This window comes from Mercenaria mercenaria, chromosome 15 (assembly GCF_021730395.1).
Source record: "Mercenaria mercenaria strain notata chromosome 15, MADL_Memer_1, whole genome shotgun sequence".
In the NCBI taxonomy this organism is placed as follows: domain Eukaryota; kingdom Metazoa; phylum Mollusca; class Bivalvia; order Venerida; family Veneridae; genus Mercenaria; species Mercenaria mercenaria.
The window spans coordinates 7,864,503-7,881,917 of record NC_069375.1 but is presented as its reverse complement, the minus strand read 5'-3'; the positions used below and the strand labels follow the sequence as shown (position 1 = coordinate 7,881,917).

The 17,415-nt window shown below is 36.0% G+C and overlaps 1 protein-coding gene across 8 annotated transcripts in view; it reads right to left on the bottom strand.

Annotated features, from left to right (window-relative positions):
• The window catches only part of LOC123535350 (ras-specific guanine nucleotide-releasing factor RalGPS2-like), a 138,523-nt gene that overhangs the window by 52,947 nt on the left and 68,161 nt on the right, over positions 1-17,415 (bottom strand). For 5 of the 8 annotated variants that reach the window (XM_053524483.1, XM_053524479.1, XM_053524482.1 and 2 more), the window contains exon 2: positions 11,299-11,393. Coding sequence is in view for 5 of the 8 variants with exons in the window: in XM_045318015.2 (XP_045173950.2) it covers positions 11,299-11,393 (95 nt within the window). In the remaining 3 variants the exon portion in view is untranslated. Of the gene's footprint in view, positions 1-3,754; positions 4,359-11,298; positions 11,394-12,248; positions 12,270-16,380; positions 16,690-17,415 lie in introns of those variants that run through there. The other 3 variants (XM_053524471.1, XM_053524472.1, XM_053524477.1) reach the window with 3 other exon arrangements.

The following is a 17,415-nucleotide window of genomic DNA, read 5'->3' as shown; positions in this document are numbered from 1 at the left end:
GGGGGTGAAATCAGTCACTAAAGAAAGCTGGTTATTTTATTCCCTTCAGAAAAGAATCTGTATGGAAAAACATTATGAATCATTATTATTGATCAGTTTTATTTCATTCCCTTAGCAGTTTTAAATGACCTAAGGTACCCCACATTTGAACTTCACCTGGACTTCATACATACAAACATCCTGAGAAGAATTTAGGATGATCAATACTAAATCTAGAGTATCGCAATGCGGAGCAATATATGCCCGAAGGTATGACCTTAAACCCCTAATGGTGACCTTGACACTGAAGCAAGCCATCCAAAACATCCGCTCTGCACACCGTCTCGATATGGTGAACATTTGTGCCAAGTTCCTTTAAAATCCTTCAAGCAGTTCAAGAGTTACAGAGCGGACAAGAAAACAAGAGGACCATGATGGTCCTGAATCACTCACCTGTTCCCACATGACCCAGTTTTGGGTTTGATGTCGTTTTTTCTATTATTTGACAGAGTGACCTAGTTTTTGAGCTCATGTGACCTAGATTTGAACTTGACCTAGATATCATCAAGATAAAAATTCTGACCAATTTTCATGAAGATCCATTGAAAAATATGGCCTCTAGAGAGGTCCAAAGACTTTTTTATTATTTGACCTACTGACCTAGTTTTTCACCGCAGTTGACCCAGTTTCAAACTTGAACTAGATATCATCAAGATGAACATTCAGACCAACTTTCATACAGATCCCATGAAAAGTATGGCCTCTAGAGAGGTCACAAGGTTTTTCTTATTATTTGACCTACTGACCTAGTTTTTGATGGCACATGACCCAGTTTCGAAACTTGACCTAGATATCATCAAGGTGAACATTCTGACCAATTTTCATGAAGATCCATTCAAGGGTATGGCCTCTAGAGAGGTCACAAGGTTTTTCTATTTTTAGACCTACTGACCTAGTTTTTGACCGCACATGACCCAGTTTCGAACTTGACCTAGATATCATCAAGCTGAACATTCAGACCAACTTTCATACAGATCCCATGAAAAATATGGCCTTTAGAGAGATCACAAGGTTTTTCTATTATTTGACCTACTGACCTAGTTTTTGGCAGCACGTGACCCAGTTTCGAACTTGACCTAGCTATCATCAAGGTGAACGTTCTGACCAATTTTCATGATGATCTTATGAAATATATGGCCTCTAGAGAGGTCACAAGGTTTTTCTATTTTTAGACCTTCTGACCTAGTTTTTGACGGCACGTGACCCAGTTTCGAACTTGACCTAGATATCATCAAGATGAACATTCAGACCAACTTTCATACAGATCCCATGAAAACTTTGGCCTTTAGAGAGGTCACAAGGTTTTTCTATTATTTGACCTACTGACCTAGTTTTTGATGGCACGTGACCCGGTTTCGAACCTGACCTAGATATCATCAAGATGAACATTCTGACCAATTTTCATGAAGATCTTGTGAAATATATGACCTCTAGAGAGGTCAAATGGTTGTTCTATTTTTAGACCTACTGACCTAGTTTTTGACTGCACGTGACCCAGTTTCGAAATTGACCTAGATATCATCAAGGTGAACATTCTGATCAATTTTCATAAAGATCCCATGAAAAATATGGCCTTTAGAGAGATCACAAGGTTTTTCTATTATTTGACCTACTGACCTAGTTTTTGGCAGCACGTGACCCAGTTTCGAACTTGACCTAGCTATCATCAAGGTGAACGTTCTGACCAATTTTCATGATGATCTTATGAAATATATGGCCTCTAGAGAGGTCACAAGGTTTTTCTATTTTTAGACCTTCTGACCTAGTTTTTGACGGCACGTGACCCAGTTTCGAACTTGACCTAGATATCATCAAGATGAACATTCAGACCAACTTTCATACAGATCCCATGAAAACTTTGGCCTTTAGAGAGGTCACAAGGTTTTTCTATTATTTGACCTACTGACCTAGTTTTTGATGGCACGTGACCCGGTTTCGAACCTGACCTAGATATCATCAAGATGAACATTCTGACCAATTTTCATGAAGATCTTGTGAAATATATGACCTCTAGAGAGGTCAAATGGTTGTTCTATTTTTAGACCTACTGACCTAGTTTTTGACTGCACGTGACCCAGTTTCGAAATTGACCTAGATATCATCAAGGTGAACATTCTGATCAATTTTCATAAAGATCCCATGAAAAATGTGACCTCTAGATTGGTCACAAGCAAAAGTTTATGCACTAACGGACGCACGGACGGACGACGGACGCTGCGCGATCACAAAAGCTCACCTTGTCACTTTGTGACAGGTGAGCTAAAAAGTCATATGACCTTTGATCCCTAAGTGTGACCTTGACCTAGTGACATACTAGAACTTTTTTACACAGATAATTCAGTTTAAAATCTGACCTAGATTTCAGAGAGATAAACATTCTGACAAAGTTTTATGAAGATCGAGTAGAAACTGTGGCCTCTAGAGTGTTAACAAGATTTTTCTATGATTTAAAGACCTAAGTGAGATTGTTTAAAACCTCATGTAACCCAGTTTAAAACCTGACTTAAATTTTAAAGAAGCGAACATTCTGAACAAGTTGTATCAAGATCAAGCAGTAAATTGTAAATTTGGCCTCTAGAGTGTAAACAGTGTTTTTCTATTATTTGACCTATTGACCTATTTTAAGACCTCCAGTAACCAAGTTTTGAACCTGACCTAGATTTTATAGAGACAAACATTCATAGATCATGTGGCCTCCATGGTGTAAACAAAGTCTTTCAATGATTTGATCCAGTAACCTAATTTCTGCTCACGTTAACCAGTTTTGAACTTGACCCAGATTTTATAGAGACAACTATTCTGACATAGCTTTAAGAAAATAAAACAGAAAATGTTGCCTTAACAGTATCAACAAGGTTTTTGTTTGTTTGACCTTGTGACCTAGTTTTTGAGCTTAGGTAATCAAGTTTTAAACTTGACCTAGAATTTATAGGGAAAAACATACTGACAAAGTTTAAAGATCAAACAGAAAACATAGCCTCTAGACTGTTAACAACATTTTTCGATGATTTAACCTCTGGTAACCAAGTTTTAAGCTTGACCTAGATTTGATAGAGACAAAAAACAATGCTTTTAGCAGATCAAACAGAAAATGTCGCCTCTGGAGTGTTAATAAGGTTTTTCTATGATTTGACTTAGTGACCTTATTTTCGACCTCAGGTAATCTAGTTTTTAATTTATCCAAGATCATTCTGCAAGGTTTCATAAAGATCAGATTGAAAATGTGACCTCTAAAGTATAACAATGTTTTCCTATTAATTGACCTAGTGACCTAGTTTTTGGCCCTAGATAACCAAGTAGTCAACTCATCTGTTATCTTATTGAGGAAGTTTCGTTAAGATCAGGCCACAGTTGTGATTTCTAGAGTGTTCAGTCACACTGATGACGACAGATGAGTCATGATGCACGACAGAAGACCATGGACATAGGATGATCACAATAGATCACCTTGAGCACTTTGTGGAAAAAGGGGGAATAACTTGAAAATTACTATATCCTCACCCAGGGCCCAACAAATTCATTTGTATGTTCAAATTGATTCTGTCCCAGTGGAACATGCTGTAGTACTCATCCTTCACAACAAAATTAATGTGATTATAACTAAATTCTAAGAGGAGCACTTTTCAAAAACTGCTGTCAAACAATTTAATTGCTGAGCTTACACAGTGGGAGATAATAATCTCAATTGCCTATTCCTAAGTTTTAGGTTATTTACCTGTAAATCTCAAAGAATATTCTATCATCACTCATTATCACTGATTTATCCCTCCTGTATGTCACAACTAAATCCCTCCTGTATGTCACACCTGAATCCCTCCTGTATGTCACAGCTAAATCCCTCCTGTATGTCACACTTGAATCCCTCCTGTATGTCACAACAAAACTTTCTCCTGTATGTCACACCTGTATCCTTCTGGATGTCACAACTAAACCCTCCTGTATGTCAAAACTAAAACCCTCCTGTGTCTCAAACCTAAATCCCTCTCTTTACCCCAACTTCAAGTCTGGCTACATTGCACTGCACTTTACCAAACATTACAAAACATCTTCCACTCTGGCAATAAGTTTAATGTTTACTAATCCTCCTGCAGCCATACATATAACACCACATCAAACATGAGATATATCTTGCAGTCAAAGCACAAGAAATGAATACAACAGGCCCTGCAGCCAACCAACATTATGTAAACATGGTTCTATCAGTCAAAGAGATTATTCCTTCATTCATGTGATTAAGAACTACTTTTTGCATTTCTCAAATATCCAAAGTACTTAGGCAGGATTTATTAATTTTCCAAAACAAATAATCTGAGGCTATGTATTTACAGTTGAGAGAGAAATCCATCCTGGAAATTCCAGCAGATATTCTTGAAGCCGAAATAACCACCCTTATCTAACTTATGTTTTCATAGTGTGGGGTGGTCAACAAGTAACACGAGAGAAACAGACTTAAGCTGAGTAAGTTTAATACCCTTTGTTGTTACCTTGTGTTTACAGCATCATTATGGGGCATATTAATGCTATCAAATTGCTACAATTCTGTTTTTTTAAACAACACATATTTAAAAAATATTTATTATTAAAATTTTTGCACATAACATTTTTATGAAATTGCTCAAACAGAACTTATCAAAGTTTTCAGTATTATATTTATTTCGCAATTTGACAACTAGAATATCTGCATTTCTAAGATTTTGTGTTCCATAGATTATTAGTCTTTTGCCGTTAATGTCATGAATTCATGTGATGCTTTATTTGCAAAAATGAAACCAGTGTGATTATTCCAAAATATTCAGTACCTGGTCTGATAATGCATACTTCCACTTTTCAACAAACAGAATATTCAATATGTGAAAAACAACAACTCTGCTTTGCCATGAAGATAGGGACGCTGACAGTCTTACTACAATCAATCGGATAGGCAATTAAAAAAACAAAGCTGAACTTAAAAATAATCATACTCATGAAATGTCTCAAGTTTTAACTGAACACTTTATTGAACAATTTGAACATCCCTTGCAAGATAAACATTTTCTCAGTGTCATAATGGGGAGCTTGTTGTGTGTTTTTGGCACAGTGTTATCAGGAAAAGGTATATAAGCCAGTACATACAACATCTCAGTGTCAGACTGACAACTACTGCACAACATAAACAGCTGGTATCCTGCACAAATTGAAATCAAATCAAAATAAAGACAACATGATGAAATACCAAGGAGAAAAACAAACAGCTGGTTACACTTAATTTACCTGTGTATATCACCTCAGTGAAATATATTCTACAATTCCATAGTTTTCCTGAAAATCTTACATTGTATAGCCTCTGATCAGAGGTTAGACAAGCTACCAAACATTCAAAACTGGAAAAATACTGTTTCCCCTTTTTTAAACAAGATTTTTTAAACTAAGTCACTCACCTGAAGAAAACCTTAACTATCTGACTTTGCTTCTAACTAGGTTTGGTGAAAATCCTTTAAGCTGTTCATTAAAACAAAAGACACAAAACCATCTGAAGAAATCATTTAAAGGTATTTCTATTTTAGCTCTAGTAGCCCCTTAATGGGCCTAAGTCATGCTGCCCCCCATTTGAACACATTTGACATAATTTAGACCTTCTAATGATGTTACAGACCAAGTCTGATCCATCAAGTGGTTCATGAGAAGTACTTGCAAGGTATTTTGATTTTAAGCTCTAGTGGCCCCTAATCGAACAAACATGGTAAAAGACCTTATAATGATGCTCCAGACAAGGTTTGATGAAGACCCATCAAGGAGTTAATGAGAAGAAGTTAGTTAAAGGTATTTCTATTTTCAACTCTAGCAGCCCCTAAAAGGGGCCAAATTTGTCCAACTGAACAAATTTGTTAAAGGATCTTATATTTAAATGATGCTACAAATCAAGTTTCATGAAGATACATCAAGCGCTTCATGAGAAGATGTCATTTAAAGGCATTTCTAGTTTGAACTCTAGTAGCCTCTAAAAGGGGCCAAGCACCCCCAATTGAACAAATTTTTGAGAGAACCTTATAATGTTGCTAGAGACCAAGTTTGATGAAAATTCCTTGAGCAGTTCATGAGAAGTAATCGTTACAGGGTATTTTTACTTTTAGCCCTAGTGGCGCCTACAAGGGCCAATTGCCCCAATTCAAATGAAATTGTGAGCAGACCTTCTAATGATGGTACAGGCCAAGTTTCATGAAGATCCATCAAGCAGTTCATGAGAAGAACTCTTTTAAAAGTATATCTATTTTTAGCTCTAGCTGCCGCTAAAAGGGGCCAAGGGCCCCAAATCGAACAAATTTGAGAAAGGACCTCACAATGATCCTCAAGACCAAGTCTGATGAAGATCCATCAAGCGATTCATGAGAAGAAGTTTATTAAAGGTATTTCTATTTTTAAATCTAACAGCCCCTAAAAGGGGCCAAACAATGTTGGTGAAGGACCTTATAATGATGCTGCATATCAAAATTGATAAGATCCATCAAGTGGTTTATTAGAATGAGTCATTTAAAGGCATATCTAATTTTAGCTCTAGTAGCCCCTAAAAGCGGCCAAACATCCCCATTTGAACAAAATTGGAAGAGGACTTTATAGTAATGCTGACCAGGCCTCGACCTTAGCGGTCGACCATTGGACCGTCGCAACCAAAATATCGGCAGGTCCACTATCAAAAGTTGGGTAGACCGACGGTCAACCAATTTTTACGGTCTGGTCTGCAAATGAAATAAAAGTGCAAAAAAAGAAGAAAAAATCGTCCCAAATCGGCGAATTCACAAATCAAAAGTTGAATCTGCCTTAAGACGGTATTCTACAATTATAAGCACTGGCGAGTTCAAGTCAGGATAGGACAAATGGACTTCGCTGTATACTCGACCGATCGGGCAAGTGGTTTTTACGTAGTAACTTTAACAAATTCAGAAATTGGATTGACTGGAATTTGCCCGCGAATCGGAAAGATATCAAAACATCATGCTGGTAATTTTCCATTCCACGAGCACGTGCCCCCTATCGTAATATCTAAGTTACATCGCCGTTTCTTTTGTTTATCGACACGTACACAAAAAACGCGCTTAGTGCATACATTTTTTTAATATAATCGCTTCAAATTTTCAACACCGCTTGAGAAGTAATACAGCTTGAATTCTATACAATTTTAATAAGATATCGACAGAAATGTAGGCAAAATTTTTTAAAAACGATCAAATTTTCATACAATGATTTGTAAAATTTCAAACAGCGCGATCTTGATTATTTATTTCTTTCTTTAAGTAAATAAACGATACATACTGTGGTAATAAAATTCAGACTTTTGACCAGAAAGTACAAAAAACACAATTAAAAAATCTTAAATAACGAAAATGCAGCAATTTAAATACCTGGAGTAAAACGATATTTGGCAAACTGATTTCTGTTAGTGCGGCAGAATAGGTTACGTGACCTTGTGAACGTAAATAGAAATGTGGTTTTAAAATAAAGCAGTATGGTGTCGTTTCGGTTTTTAATAAGTTTTAAATGAATCTTTGTACATGTATTTTTTGACACGACACTTTGTTAGATATTCTTCTCAAACAATAATGAAAATTCCTTGAGGGCAAATAGGTCACAGAGGTAGGATATCCACTATCATCGTTTGACACAGTTACATGTCAGTTTATTCGGGATATTGCACATTCGCTTTTAAAAAATTAAAGAAAAAACTTTTTATTTATTTCCTCTCAACAATTCAAGGAACCGAGAAAGTACGATCAGATAGTGATGTGTCACATGGCGCGAAAACATGACGTAATGCCATGACAATCTCGGGCAACTATACCGCTTTGATCTCTGCTTCAGATGACATAATAACCGACACACTTCTTTTAGCTCTTTGAGGGGGGTGTTAATTGATGATGAAAACAAGGCCAATTACTTAGTTTATCAACAGAATAATTACAGATAATTGTTAATGTTTTTTTTTTCCGCTTTCAACAAAAGTCGGGTGGATGATGATCATTGTGTCCATATTTTGGGACATTTTTCTGGATATCAGATTGCTACAGTTCTTCCATTTTTAATTATTTAAGAAATAACTCCTGTTTATTTGAGTCATATGGAGTTATGACGTCTACAATATCTCAATTTATGTGCTAGAATTGGAGGTCCACTGAAGTCTAGAGCAGGTCTACTAGATTTTAGCAGTTGGTGGACCTGCTGGCAACTGCTGAAAAAGTTAAGGTCAGGGCCTGCTGACGCAGGACGATTGAACTATCCACCTATATTAATAGATCACCCTGAACACAGTTCAGGTGAGCTAAAACAAGAGGGCCATAATGGCCCTATATCGCTCACCTGTTATCACTGCACTTAAGGACAAGAAAGTCAAACAAGAGATCACAGAGTGCTCTTGGTGCCCACCATTGAGCCATTTTTTAATGTTCCAAATTTCAAGACTAGCTAAAGGTCAAAATCAAGGTCAAATTTCATTTCGGTACACAACACAGTGCATGTGGTCCAAAATCTGGAGGCTGTAGCTTGAGAAATGTGAAAGTAGGTACTTGGTAAAAAAAAAATCAATGTCAAATTTCAATTCAGAACACAAAAATATGCATGTGGTCCAAATTTGAAGTCTGTAGCTTCAGAAATGTGAAATAGGTCACTAGGTCAACCTAAAGATCAAAGTTCATTTCAGTACACAAAACTATGCATGTGGTCCAAGTTTGAAAGCTGTAGCTTGAGAAGCCCCATGTGGTTCTGGGACGATCTGTGTATGAAAAGAATTGGAACCACTGCCTTACCCTTGCATGATCGTAAGAGGCGACTAATAGGGTCTTAACACTTGGTTTTGCTGTAACTCTGTGAATCCAGCAGGTATGCAAATTTCGATTCCATACCCCATGTTTTACTTCGATGTAAATGAGATGTGAAACCATAATTTGTAGTCCTGTTTGGACCCATATAACCTATACTGTGTTGGTGTGCCATAAAACCCAAATATAAATATAAATAAGTAGCTTGAGAAATGTGGAAGTAGGTCACTAGTTCAAAATCAAGGTAAAATTTCATTTCGGAACACAAAACTATGCATGTGTTCCAAATCTGAAGCCTGTACCTTCAAAAATGTGAAAGTAGGTCACTAGGTCAATGTCAAAGTTTGTTTCGGTACACAAACCTATGCATGTGGTCCAAATTTGAAGGCTGTAGCTACAGAAATGTGAAAGTAGGTCACTAGGTCAAGATCAAGGTCAACTCATGTCAAGATTCATCTTGCCACTCAAAACTATACATGTGGTCCAAATTTGAATGATGTAGGTTATGGACATGAAGATTCTAAAAGTTTTTCCCTATATAAGTCTATATGAACCATGTGACCCCCGGGGCGAGGCCATATTTGACCCTAGGGGGATAATTTGAACAAACTTGATAGAGAACCATTAGGTGATGCTACACTACAAATATCAAAGCCCTATATAAGTCTATGTAAACCATGTGACCCCCAGGGCGGGGCCATATTTGACCCTAGGGGAATAATTTGAACAATCTTAGTAGAGGACCACTAGATGATGTCATACACAAAATATCAAAGCCCTAGGCCCTGTGGTTTTGGACAAGAGGTTTTTCAAAGTTTTCCCCTATTTAAGTCTATATAAACTATGTGACCCCCGGGGCGAGGCCATATTTGACCCCAGGGATATAATTTGAACAATCTTGGTAGAGGACCACTAGATGATGCTACATACCAAATATCAAAGCCCTAGGCCCTGTGGTTTTGGACAAGAAGGTTTTCAATTTTTTTCCCTATATAAATATATGTAAATTATAAAAATAAATAAAAGGCCATAACTTACTAAAAAATTGTTGAACCAGTCTGATTTTCAGGGGGACACAACTAAGGTACCAATACATCATTCTACCAAAGTTTGGTCAAAATCCCCCCAGTAGTTTCTGAGATGCAATAACGAGAAATTGTTAACGGACGGATGGACGGACCACCGACGCAGAGTGATTTGAATAGCCCACCATCTGATGATGGTGGGCTAAAAATCATAATCAAGATCAATCAAAAGAATTATCAGAAAATATAGTTGAAATTTTCTTAAAGTTACTTTAAATAAAAATTATTTTCAAATCATATGACCTTTGACCCCTAAGTGTGACCTTGACCTTGAAGTGAGCCATCTGAAACATGCGCTCTGCATGTCGTTTCGATGAGGTGAACATTTGTGTCAGGTTTCTTTGAAATCCTTCAAGGGGTTCAAGAGTTACAGAGCGGAAGGGAAATTGCTAACCAACAGACAGACAGACAGACGGACACCGAGGCGAAAACATAATACGTCCCTTCGGGCATATAAAAAGAAATCGAGATCTTATGGTGATACAAGTTGTGAGCAAGTCTGGTTGAAATCAAATCATAAATGAAGCTGCTATTGTGCAGACAAGGTCAAAATAGCTAATTTTGGCCCTTTCAGGGACCATACCTCTGGAACCCATTAAGGGATCTGGCTGGTTCAAGAAAGGAACCAAGATCTTATGGTGATACAAGTTGTGTGCAAGTATGGTTAAAATAAAATCATAAATGAAGCTGCTATTGTGCAGACAAGGTCAAAATAGCTAATTCTGGCCCTTTCAGGGCCCACAACTCTTGAACCCATAAAGGAATCTGGCCTGTTCAAAAACGGAACCAAGATCTTATAGTGATACAAGTTGTGTGCAAGTTTGGTAAAAATCAAATCATAAATAAAGCTGCTATTGTGCAGACAAGGTCAAAATAGCTAATTTTGGCCCTTTCAGGGACCATAACTCTGGAACCAATAACGGGATCTGGCCAGTTCAAGAAAGGAACCAAGATGTTATGGTGATACAAGTTGTGTGCAAGTTTGGTAAAAATAAAATCATAAATGAAACAACTATCCTGCAGACAAGAAATTGTTGACGCACGGACGCACTGACGACGGACGAAGGGTGATCACAAAAGCTCACCTTGTCACTATGTGACAGGGGAGCTAAAAATAATAGCTCGTTTTTCACTTGTCAGTTACTGTTCAACTCTTTTGTAAAATACTTCAAAACTTTTTAATGAATCATCAAAGTACCAGTGAGACACATTTTGTACAGCAATTTTGAGAGGGCTTACCAGCCTACAGTTTTGTTACCTTGAAACCAGGATTCTAAGGTAGGAGACATTTGTGAAACCAACGGAAATGAAGCATTTCGAGACAAATCTCCAAACCTAGTTTTTTATAGGGCAACAACACTGTAAATATGAATTTGAACAAATGATACCTTGTGCCGAGGAGGGTACCAGACAGACGTCGTATCAGCCGTTCCTGCTTCTTTCTCGCCGCATTCTCACAAAAGGAGTGTTGACGCTTTAGGCTCTGAAATTACAATAAAACCTCTGTTAAGGAAACCTTTGCAAAGTGAGCACCTCTACCTAGCTACAACTACAGATATTTTCTTTTCCATTTGTTACTGAAATTTGTAAAAAATAATCTCTCCAGAGAAACCATCTCTATACAACAAACAGATTCCAGTCTTCCCAGCTGCTAGCAGTTGCTTTAGAGAGAGGATGCACAGTACAGATTATACATAACGTATTGTATATCAAAATTTTACATGAATACATTATACACTTACTGAATGGCTTGCTGGGCAATTCTTTCAGATTTATTTTCTTCAAGTTTTTACTTTAGCCAAATAAAATTTAGTGGTTACTTTGTAACAAACTGGTCAGTTGCACAAATTATGAACTGGTGATTTATATAACGAGTCATGCAATTATATATATATAAACTTTACCCGCATGGCAGCAAGTGCATTTTGCAGGTCACAGTGTTCTTTACTTGATTGGTGCAAGGTTGCAAGTGACTACCACTGTATACTTCTGCATGATGGAACTTTTTTTCTATTTACTGTTCCAGTACAAATACAAATAGGAAAACCTTTAATACCACTTTATATAAAAACTTGAAGACAAATTGCTGTAAAACCTGTATAAGTGTTCCAAGACATGAGTCACATGACAGGAGTCGAGAACTGAGACTGTATAAAACTTTGTAATGGTTATTCCAGACACCTTGCCACTGCTGCATCTTAGTATAAGTGTATCTAAAATAAGCTGCTGAAATTCTTCTCTTTATTAAAAGATCCCAGACAGTTTTATAGAATGCATGTAATTACAAGTCAATTCTCATGAATTTGTTATACAATTAATTAAATTACAAAATACACACCTTCATCTGAACAAAAATAAATATTTCCAACCTATGTTCAAACAAAATCAACACTTTTCTTCTATCAAGTTTACATCTATAATTAAGCAATAATTGTGAACACACAATCAATATTGAGTAGTATCTAACATTTTGTTGTCACATTAACTCCATTGATCAGAGATGATAAATGATGTAGGACAGCCTTCTAGCAGACACCTCCACTGTGAAGAGCTGCACAATATAGATTGATTTTCAATAATCTATGAGGTCCCCTGATAAAAACCATTATGACCCAGCCATGCATTACAATGCTTAGATGACATTCATTCTTTGCAACAACAATTCTGCATTAAAATGAGGCTCCCGAAGCAATAAAATGGACCCACCGAACAACACACTGATTATAACATAGCAATTACGAAAATTCATCATATCCCTAAAACGGTTTTTGGTTACTGCCAAATTATACATGATATTCTTTGCATCACACCGATAGACTGAGATCATATTCAAGGCATCAGTTCTGGAGTACAGGCAATTTATGGAGATGTACATCAAGCTGACCATTATAAAATTTTATGAGTTCAGTACAAATTATAATTTAGTTTATACAAAAGAAATTTTCAATCAGTGCTTCAGAGCATAATATAATCCTTTTGTACATGACCTAAGACTTCGTAAGTGGATAGAAGACATCGAGATTTAAGAAAACAAGATTTAGCTGACCAAACGGTTCCTTCTAGCGCAATGATTTGTCTTTCAAGAAAATCTGATTTTAGCATCATATTACAGAACTGATGTTAAATATGACAGTGACAAAAGTCTGTTAGTTTACTTTATGTTCAATATTAAAATCTTCGAGATTCCATGCAGAAATAGCACTCCATCGTTTGTTTTCGTCACGTGATTAACACAAGCATTGCACCTGCATATTATATACAAAAAAATATTTCACATAATTATATTTATTTACGAAATGCAAGAAAATGATCTAGACAGGTTAAAAGATGAAAAGAAGTATTTGCAAACCTGAACTACAGCATTTGCAAATTGCACAGATATATCTGCAGCTATAAAACATCATTTTTCATAACATAATTATTTGGCAGGAGTCTATTTTTAGATCATTTATTTCTGGCAGGAGTCTATTTTTAGATCATTTATTTCTGGCAGGAGTCTATTTTAGATCATGCATATTCATTAAAATAATCTCTATTCTACAGTATCAAATATTCGATGCACAGTCAGTACTCTAAACAAATTATTATTCCTTGTCAGCCTGCTGTTATTAACATGCATTTCACAATCGATTTACATAAAGACGTACGAACACACATTGGCATAGAGGCTATTTGTAATGACTATGAATGAGTCCAAGTTAGCAGCACCCTACTGGTATTCGGATGCCTTTCACAGTACCCTTGTATCCAATACCTGCTCAGTTAAGTGTGAAATGTTCCTTCTTAAGAGAAGGAACAATAATGCCATTGGCAAGAAAAAGGAAAGTCACCACAACTACGGTAAAATACATCATATCAAAACTGCGGCTTTTTTTCACTATTGTTAGGAAGCCAATCCCACATCAACTTTCCCTCTTCCACAGCATTTATTGTCCAGTCTCAATTGATATGTCATCTACATGTGAACAAGGCAAGACCAAGTCTTTGTGACCTACATGTAAACCGTTTGTACTCAGACTTTGCTGAGCTGGACACACAAAATAGTTTTGAAGTTTAAAAACAGCAGTTTAGGAATCTCATCTTTTAATGGGAGACCATGTCTCAACTGTTAATAGTGCTAAAATACAAAATATAGACAGTGCTAAAATATGATGAAATTGACTAAGAAATTTTAGTTTTTTAACGTATTTTGCACACATCTATGGAATTTCACTACATTGCCATATGAATAAGATGCAGGTATTGCCTTTTAAGGGAGGTTACTAAAAAGCTAAATTTGGTCTTGACTCATACTTCTACGTACATGAAGGAAGACTAGCATTTCGCTGACAAATTACTTTCAGATCAACTTATCAGTCATTGTCTTAGGTAACACAGTATTCCCTACTGTCACAGGGAGATAACAATGAATTTCATTTTCTGTAATTGATTATAACAGATAACAATGGCCCTCCTGTCAATTAATTTGTATTGTGACATTCCATATGTGAGTATGCATTCAATTCGTTAATCAAGTAATTAACAGACAAAATTCCATTAAGTGTATGTCATATATAATATTTGGCATTTCCCTGATAAAGTTTACATGAAATGTTAATAGTGATATTATTCACACTTGGCTTATTCAAGAATTTCAAGCTGCTGCAATGTGTCAGTTGCTATAGCAATACAAAGCGATGATAAAGAACAAGTGTTTATGCGACTGGCATATTAACACAAGGCCAATAATAATTTGAACTTTGTAGAGCTCTTTTCTGCTATTTCTGATTCAGATCTTCCGCTACTGTAAGAACCAACATGTAATGTGTCACTCACCAAGATCTCAAATGTTGACTGTATTGAAAGTTTTTGTATCTACTGATTAAAGAACCCAATGTGTCTGCGTATTGCTTATTCAGCCTCCAGGCGGTCTGGTTACAAATTCCCATTGTGTTTGCCATGTACAAGATCTCCCAAGTGTCTACTGTGTCAAATCTCCCAAGTGTCTCTGTGTTGCAAGTTTTTCCCGATATGTCTACTAAGTTAAAAGACCTTGATGTGTCTGCTGTGTTACAAGATCTAACTATCTTGTTCCTTGGAGAGCATGAAACTACAGAAAGATTGTTAACTCAAATAACTACAACCTAATAATAGTTAAATATCAAGTGCATCAAGACTTTAACCTGAAATTATAAGTATAAAAGGGGCACACTTTATGGACTACATCTGTCAAAGTTAAGTCTCTTACAACTGAGGAGGTGTGATGTGGAACAGCTGCTATTAGTTTGAATCAAATCCATAAAGTAATGGCAAAAAATAGAGAATTAATGCACCTCGACTTAAACCCACATAAATTCATAGAATATTAAAAGGAACATGTTTAATGAAATACTGGTGCCAGAGTTGTGTCCCTTGTATTGTGATGAGAACAACCTTTTTTAAGTGCGAGTTATTACAGAAATAAACAGGGCTCTCGGATGGGCTACTTGAGCGAATAGGCGCTCTAGAACTTCAAACTTCGCCAATCTAACCTCAAAGCGAATGCAAGTCGCCCGATTTTCTTTGATTTCGCACTCGCTAGTTACTGCTACCCAGACTGTTGACAATTGCACGTGTCATAATGAGTGTCGAATACACCAAACCAGTCGGCAGATACTTTAAGCTCCTACCTCAGGTACTTGCGAGATTATCCTGAGAAGTGTGAAGCGAATCAAATTATCCGATACACCAGTCTATTGTATTAAGCAATCAGCGCCCGTTTACGACTGTTTGCCCACTTCGCGTTTTTGTCAACTGTTCTAGTGCAAAAACCAACAACAAATATTTTATTAAGAACTGCTGATTAACCAGCGATAATTGGATATGTACACAATTATTGTTATCTATGATAATAGAACGACAGGTAAATGTATTAACTAGTTAAATTGACTTCCAAGAATTAAATATGTATTTCTGATTATGTACACATTTTACTTTCAGTTTTATATTTCGAGTGAGATACCGACTTCTTCGAATGACTCGGGCAAGATATAAAATAAAACACTTCTACTTCTTTGCCGGGTAATAATAAAACTTCATACATGTAAAGTCAAATCTTACATTTTAGCATCGCTTAAATTGGAAAACGGCGCTATTTCAGTTTTGAACAAAACCGATAACCATGTATGGCAAATATTAATAAGAAAATAATGGTCATCAAGTTTAAGAAACAGATAAATTACAGCCACCATGAATCACTCAAATCATGCTATAGAAAATCTTCCCACCTAAAGTCTCCCTTCCCTAAATCAGTGAGGAGAAGTGCCCTTCTCCAAAATTTGGACCTAACAGACCCTAATAAAGTGAAATTTCATCAAACTTAACCAAATCTAGATGCAGACAGTGTAAAAAGGGTGAATAAGATAGCTTTCCTTATACTAAATTTTTAATCAAGCTAAAACTATAAAGAAAAATCTTAAGTTTGAAGGCTAAGAGTGTATGGAAAATATTACCTTCATGTTACATGTAGCAGGTTCTAGTCCTGACTCCTGATCAATACTAATACAGATTTTCTAACAACCTTGTCAGACTGTTTGAGATATATTCATTAATAAATGTCTTCATAGTTCCTTGACAATGTCTTCATAAAATTTAAGGTAACAGAAAACCTGTGATCACAAATTCAACACTTTTATCCTGTTTTGCTGCTGACTAAATAAGGCTATAGTATACCTCTGATCACAAATTTAACACTTTTATCCTATTTCGTAACTGACCAATTATTACTATCCTCATCAATGAAGAGCAAATCATTTAGATTATCTGCATCATCTAAAACAATTAAAAACAAACTTTTTTAGAATTTCTGACCAACAAATATCTTATAATATTGATCTATTTGAATTTGAGTAAAAAAACTCAAACATTTTTTCTGTAAGTTAACGTACGCTAGAATTCGGGGCGAAATTTTTCCCAATAATAGAATTTCTTCAAAATTTGGATACTGAAGGACAATCATCTAAGAAACAAACATATGCAATAAAAATCATAAGTCACCGGTACTGAAAATGAGTTATCTGCCCTTGAATACATCATTTTCCTCAAATTTGCCGTTTTCAAGGGTAGATAACTCTTTTACAATACTGGTGACCTATGATTTTTATTGCATATTTTTGTTAAGATTGTCCTTCAATATCCAAAGTTTGAAGAAATTCTATTATTATACGCCTTTAACTTAAAACTAGATATTATACTTTCCCTGAACTTAACATTAAAAAAATTCACACAACTTTACTCTTTAAACATCTGCAGCCTTTTTACACTTGGAACTTCCACACAGTTCTTAAAACTGACACAACTAACTTCCACACATTTTTAAAATACCACACAATTTTTACAGTGAATGTCAACACTTTTACTTCCACACAATTATCCTCACATAACTCATCACGACAGCTAGACTATTTCCACACATCATCTGCTAAATGTTATCTCACTGCCTTAAATATAAAAGGAAACACATTTAGTGCCAGCAGTCTGTAGAAGGA